At 64.1% G+C, this 6857-nt stretch overlaps 1 protein-coding gene across 1 annotated transcript; it reads right to left on the minus strand.

Moving 5' to 3' along the window:
• Positions 1-687: 687 nt before the first annotated feature.
• LOC101916278 (adenylate cyclase type 6) lies at positions 688-6765 on the minus strand (the record flags this gene model as incomplete). The annotated part of the gene is given in 7 exon segments (XM_055793222.1): positions 688-1617; positions 1702-1826; positions 3883-4087; positions 5489-5752; positions 5879-6008; positions 6470-6499; positions 6590-6765. Coding segments are annotated over 7 exon segments (1059 nt in total), but the record flags the coding sequence as incomplete, so codon positions are not given.
• Between the last annotated feature and the right edge of the window lie 92 nt (positions 6766-6857).

Raw genomic sequence — 6857 nt, forward strand, 5'->3', positions numbered from 1 at the left:
CCCCGCCCTCCGGGACCTACTGTGACCCCCCGGCAACGGGCCCTGCGGCTTCTCCGGGACCCGGCCCGCACCTCTAGGCCCCACCCACCGGGCCCGGGCCCCCTGTCGGGGTCTGCCCCTCCCCCCCCCCCGGGATCAGGGCCTCCCCCCAGGTACCAGGCCCCACACCGGGATCTGGGCCCCCCACCACCACCAGGACCAGGCCCCTCTACCAGGACAGAGACCCCACACTGGGCCCAAGCCCCCTGCCAGGATCTGGGCCCCCACACACCGGGCCCAAGCCCCCTCCTGGGGTCTGGCCCCCCACACTGGGATCAGGCACTCCCCCCCAGGGACCAGGATCTGGGACCCCACACACACACCGGGACCGGGTCCCCTACTGGGATCTGGCCCCCCCCCCCATACTGGACCAGGCCCCACACCGGGATCTGGGCTTCCCCCCCCCAGGACCAGGCCCCTCTACCAGGATCGTGGCCCCCCCCATACCAGGACAGAGCCCCCACACTGGGCCCAAGCCCCCTACCTGGATCTGGGTCTCCCACACACCAGGCCCGGACGCCCCCCCTCCAAGATCTGGGACACCCCCCCTCCCAACAACCCACCAGGATCTTGCCCCCTCCATGGGGGTCTCGGCCTCCCGCAGCCCCCCCCCTCCCCCGTGCCCCACACGTCAGGCCACAGCTCGTATCCAAAGTGAGTTTTATATATAATTTATCTGTACACACGAAGGACAAAGTACCTCAGGTCTGCACTGAGGGGGGGGGCAGTACCCCCCAACCCGGGCTGAGCCCCCCCGGCCCCAAAACGGCTTCAGAAAACAAAAGAGAAAAAAAAAAGAAAAAAAAAAAAAAAAGAAAAAAGTCACTTTTTTTTTTTTTTGCATTTAAAAGGAGGGGAAGCTGCCCCCCCCCCTCCCCACCGGCAGCCCCCGGGAGGGTACAGGACCCCCTGGCTGGGGAGGGCCGGGCCCCTGGGTGGGGGTTCTGGGGGGCTGCGAAGGTGCTTTGCCTGTGTGTGTGTCCCCCCCCAGCAGGCGGCACTTTAATTTGGCACATGGAGGAGGTTGGGGAGACCCCCACCCCCAAACCCCACACCCCACCCCAGCCCCTTCCCCGGGGGGGTGTCCCCCTCCCCTCTTTGGCACATGGGGGATTTTGGCAAAGGGGGGGTTGCACCCTGACACCCACCCACCCCCCCCAAAACACACCCTGGTACAGGGCTGAGAAATGCTCCCCTCAACACACTGCCCTGGGGGGGGGAGGACGACAGGGGGGGGGGGGGGGGGATGACACCCCCACCTCCAGCCACCTCCCTTGTGTCCGTTTCTCCCTTTTTCCTCTTTTTTTTTTTTTTTTTTTTTTTTTCTAAATATGTGGATTTGGGGATTTTTCCTTTTTTTTTTTTGCCTAACCCCTGGTGCAGGCTGGGGGGCATCAGCCTGGGGCTGGGGGTGGGGGGGAACACCACGGCCCTCCCCCCCCCTTGCTCCTAACTCCCTCCAGGGCCAGCGTTGAGGAAGTAGGTGGTCATCTCCCCCTTGCCCTTGACCTTGACCAGCCCCCGGCACTCCAGCACGTAGCCCTTGGCCGCCAGCACCTGGTACAGGTCCGTTGTCACCTGGGGGGAGGGGGACATGGGGATGAGGTGCTGGGGGGGGGCTCAAAGAAAGGGTCCCCCCACCTCCCTGCCCCCCGAGCTGACCTGGATGCGGTCTGGGACCCCGGTGCTGTCCATGCGGCTGGAGACGTTGACGGTGTTGCCCCAGATGTCGTACTGCGGCTTGCGCGCCCCGATCACCCCTGCCACCACCGGCCCCATGTTCAGACCTGGGGGAGGGACGGGACATGACACGACACAGGCAGAGCGTCACGGACCCCCCCCTACGGCTGCGGGTGTCAGGGCACGGGGGTGCGCGAGGAGGTTGCGTGTGCAAAGGGGAAGGGCCGTGCAAAGGGGAAGGGGCGTGCAAAGGGGAAGGGGCGTGCAAAGGGTTTGCGACAGCAAGGGAGCGAGTCAAGGGGCGTGCAAAGGGGAAGGGGCGTGCAAAGGGGAAGGGGCGTGCAAAGGGTTTGCGACAGCAAGGGAGCGAGTCAAGGGGCGTGCAAAGGGGAAGGGGCGTGCAAAGGGGAAGGGGCGTGCAAAGGGTTTGCGACAGCAAGGGAGCGAGTCAAGGGGCGTGCGAGGGCTGCGTGTGCAAAGGGGAAGGGCCGTGCAAAGGGGAAGGGGCGTGCAAAGGGGAAGGGGCGTGCAAAGGGTTTGCAATGGCAAGGGAGTGTGTAAAGCAGCAGGGGTGTGCAAAGGGGAAGGGGCACACAAAGGGAGTGTGTAAATGGGTGTGCAAGGGCTGCGTGTGCAAAGGGGAAAGGGCGTGCGAGGGGGTTGTGCATGCAAAGGGTTTGCGATGCCAAGGGAGCGAGACAAAGGGTGTGTGAGGGCTGCGTGTGCAATGTGGAAGGGCTGTGCAAAGGGGAAGGAGCACGCAAAGGAGTGTGTAAAGGGGTGTGCAAGGGCTGTGTGTGCAAAGGGGAAGGGGCGTGCAAGGGGGTTGTGCATGCAAAGTGTTTGCGATGCCAAGGGAGCGAGTCACGTGGCGTGCGAGGGCTGCATGTGCAAAGGGGAAGGGGTGTGCAAAGGTTTTATGCATGCAACGGGTTTGCAATGGCAAGGGAGTGTGTCAAGCAGAAGGGGCACACGAAGGGAGTGTGTAAATGGGTGTGCAAGGGCTGTGTGTGCAAAGGGAAGGGGCGTGCAAAGGGTTTGTGTGTGCAAGGGGTTTGCAAGGGCAAGGGAGTGTGTAAAGCAGAATGGGTGTGCAAATGGGAAGGGGCATGCAAAGGGGAAGGGGTGTGCAAAGGGGTTTGTGCATGCAAAGTGTTTGCGATGCCAAGGGAGTGTGTAAAGTGGCGTGCAAGGGTGTGAGAAGGCTGTGTGTGCAAAGGGGAAAGGGGGTGCACAGGGGAAAGGGGGTGCACAGGGTTTACAGTGGCAAAAGAGTGTGTAAAGGGGTGTGCGAGGGCTGTGTGCAAAGAGGAAGGGGCGTGCAAAGGGTTCGCAGGTGCAAGGAGTGTGTAAATGTCTGTGCAAAGGGCAGCATGTGCAAAGGGGAAGGGGCGTGCAAAGGGGCGTGCGAGGGGCTTGCAAAGGGCACACGAGGAGCGTGCAAAGGGCATGCAAAGGTCATGCAAAGGGCGTGCAAAGGGCATGCAAAGGGCGCACAAGGAGCGTGCAAAGGGCATGCAAAGGTCATTCAAAGGGCATGCAAAGGGTGTGCAAAGGTCATGCAAAGGGCATGCAAAGGGCGCACAAGGAGCGTGCAAGGGGCATGCAGAGGTCATTCAAAGGGCGTGCAAAGAGCGTGCAAAGGGCATGCAAAGGGCATGCAAAGGGCGTGCAAAGGGCATGCAAAGGGCGCACAAGGAGCGTGCAAAGGGAGTGCAAAGGGCATGCAAGGAGCGTGCAAAGGTCACTCAAAGGGCATGCAAAGGGCATGCAAAGGGCGCACAAGGAGCGTGCAAGGGGCATGCAGAGGTCATTCAAAGGGCGTGCAAAGGTCATTCAAAGGGCATGCAAAGAGCGTGCAAAGGGCATGCAAAGGTCATGCGAAGGGCGTGCAAAGGGCATGCAAAGGGCATGCAAATGGCGCACAAGGAGCGTGCAAAGGGAGTGCAAAGGGCATGCAAGGAGCGTGCAAAGGTCACTCAAAGGGCATGCAAAGGTCATGCAAAGGGCGTGCAAAGGGAGCACAAGGAGCGTGCAAAGGGAGTGCAAAGGGCATGCAAGGAGCGTGCAAAGGTCACGCAAAGGGCATGCAAATGGCATTCAAAGGGCGTGCGAGGGGCGTGCGAGGGGCGTGCGAGGGGCGTGCGAGGGGCGTGCACTGACCGATCTTCATCTGGAAGTTGTTGAAGGAGTGCTCGTTGATGTACTTCATCTGCTCCATCAGGTGCATGGCGTAGTCGGCCAGCGCCGCGATGTGGCTCCGGCCCTCGCGGTCGTACGTGGAGGCGTTGAGGCCCGAGGCCGCCATGTAGGTGCTGCCGATGGTCTTGATCTTCTCCAGCTGCCGGTACCTCTGCTCGCTGATGATCTGGGGGGGGACGGGGGAGTTACACACCCCCCCCCAACATCGTGGGGGGTCCCAGGCACCCGGTCCTGCACCCTGTCCCTGGCAGCGGCACATCCCCCGTCTCCTGCACCCCGGTCCTGTCAGCATCATGCACCCGGTCTCCTGCGCCCCATCCCTGTGATCCCTGTGCGCCCCGTCTCCTGCACCCCATCCCCTGCGCCCCATCCCTGTGATCCCTGTGCGCCCCGTCTCCTGCACCCCATCTCCTGCGCCCCATCCCTGTGATCCCTGTGCGCCCCGTCTCCTGCACCCCATCTCCTGCGCCCCATCCCTGAGATCCCTGTGCACCCCATCTGCTGCACCCCATCTCTGTGAGCCGCACGCGCCCCGTCTCCTGCGCCCCATCCCTGTGATCCCCGTGCACCCCATCTCCTGCACCCGGTCTCCTGCGCCCCATCCCTGTGATCCCTGTGCACCCCATCTGCTGCACCCCATCTCTGTGAGCCACACGCACCCCGTCTCCTGCGCCCCATCCCTGTGATCCCCGTGCACCCCATCTCCTGCACCCCATCTCCTGCGCCCCATCCCTGTGATCCCCATGCACCCCATCTCCTGCGCCCCATCCCTGTGATCCCCATGCACCCCATCTCCTGCGCCCCATCCCTGTGATCCCCGTGCACCCCATCTCCTGCACCTCATTCCCGAGCACTGTGCACCCCATCTCATGCACCCCCATCCTCACACACGCTGTCCCACAGCCCCTCCATCACCCTGTGCCCCCCACCTCTTGCACCCCATCCCTGTCAGCCCCGTGCACCCCAGCTCCTGCACCCCATTGCTGTGATCCCTGTGCACCTCATCCCTGCACCCCATCTCCTGCGCCCCATCCCTGTGATCCCTGTGCACCCCATCTCCTGCACCCCACCTCCTGCCCCCCATCCTCATGCACGCTGCCCCACGGCATCTCCATCACCCCGTGCCCCCCATCTCCTGCCCCCCACCTCCTGCACCCCATCCCTGTGAGCCCCGTGCACCCCAGCTCCTGCACCCTGTTCCTGTGATCCCTGTGCACCCCATCTCCTGCAACCCCATCCCTGCCCCCCATCCTCATGCACGCTGCCCCACGGCGTCTCCATCACCCCGTGCCCCCCATCTCCTGCCCCCCACCTCCTGCACCCCATCCCTGTGAGCCCCGTGCCCCCCATCTCCTGCCCCCCACCTCCTGCACCCCATCCCTGTGAGCCCCGTGCACCCCAGCTCCTGCACCCCATTCCTGTGATCCCTGTACACCCCATCCCTGCACCCCATCCCTGCCCCCCATCTCCTGCACCCCATCCTCATGCACGCTGCCCCACGGCGCCTCCATCACCCCCTGCCCCCCATCTCCTGCACCCCACCCCACCCCAATCCGCCCTCCGGCACCTCGTCGAAGTCGGCGATGATCTCGTTGAGCAGCCGCAGGCACTCGACGCCCTCGTTGTTGGCCTCCAGCTCGACGTAGAACTCGGAGAAGTTGCTGATGGAGGCGAACATGACGGCCACGCACTCGCACGACTGGTAGTAGAGCTCGTCGTTGCGTCGCTCCCGCGCCAAAAAATGCGCCGCCACGTCCTTGGGCAGGATGTTGTGCAGCAGCCGGCGGTTGTACGCCTGCAGCTCCTCCATCTCCTCCTTCTCACCCGTCGCCTGCGGCGCACAGCACCATGCAGGAGCCGGGCTGGGGTCCTGCATCCCCCCCCAGTGCTGGGGTGCGGGGAGGGGGTCAATCCCAGCCCCTCGCCCTCCCCCCCCCCCCCCCATTCCCGGTCCTACCTGCAGCTTCCAGAGGAAATCGAGGCGGGCGGTGGATTCGACCTGCTGCGCGTGCAGGTACAGCGCCAGCGCGAAGACGGCCAGGATGACGGGGGTGACGTACCGCAGGGCCACCTTCCCCTCCGCCGGGCTGCGGGCACCCCGCGCCCACTGAGGTGGGGTGCTGGGCGAGTCCATGCCCACCCCAGGGACCCCAAAACTGCACCCAGACCCCAAAGCTGCACCCACCCAAGGGATCCCCCAAGATGCTCCCACCGCAGGGACCCTAAACTTGCACCCAGACCCCAAAGCTGCACCCACCCAAGGGATCCCCCAAGATGCTTCCACCCCAGGGACCCCAAAGCTGCAGCCAGACCCCAAAGCTGCACCCACCCAAGGGATCCCTTAAGATTCACCCACCCCAGGGACCCCAAACCTGCACCCACCCTGTAAGACGCACCATCCCAGCGACCCCCCAAGATGTGCCCAACCTCACAAGATGCACCCACCCCCGCAGCACAGACCCCCACCTCAGGGGACTCTCCTACTTACAGCCCACCCTCCCCCACCCGCCCCTTCCCATTCCCCCACTGGTCCCAGTCCCCCGCTCACCATTCACCCTGGGTCACATTGAAGGAGGGCCTGGGGAGGGGGAGAAGAGCCGGGGCTTAGCAAGGTGGGGACCCAGCTCCCAGGGTGGGGACACCCGGCGGGGGGACGCAGGGCACTCACAGGGCATTGGCCACCACCAGCAGGTCGGCGTTGTCGAAGAGGGTGGCCTGGGGTCCCTCCACCAGCACCAGGTAGGTGGCCTCGATGGCCACCATGAGCAGCAGCTTGCCGATGCTGCTGATGTGCAGGAAGACGGAGCAGGCCAGCAGGCTCAGCACCACGCTGTAGTTGAAGTACTGTGGGGGAGACGTGGCAGGGATGCACTGGCATCCCATGGGAAACCCCCGCCGGTAACCCCCCACAGGGACCCTGCACCCATGGGGACCCC

Source organism: Falco peregrinus (assembly GCF_023634155.1).
Source record: "Falco peregrinus isolate bFalPer1 chromosome 12 unlocalized genomic scaffold, bFalPer1.pri SUPER_12_unloc_4, whole genome shotgun sequence".
NCBI lineage: Eukaryota > Metazoa > Chordata > Aves > Falconiformes > Falconidae > Falco > Falco peregrinus.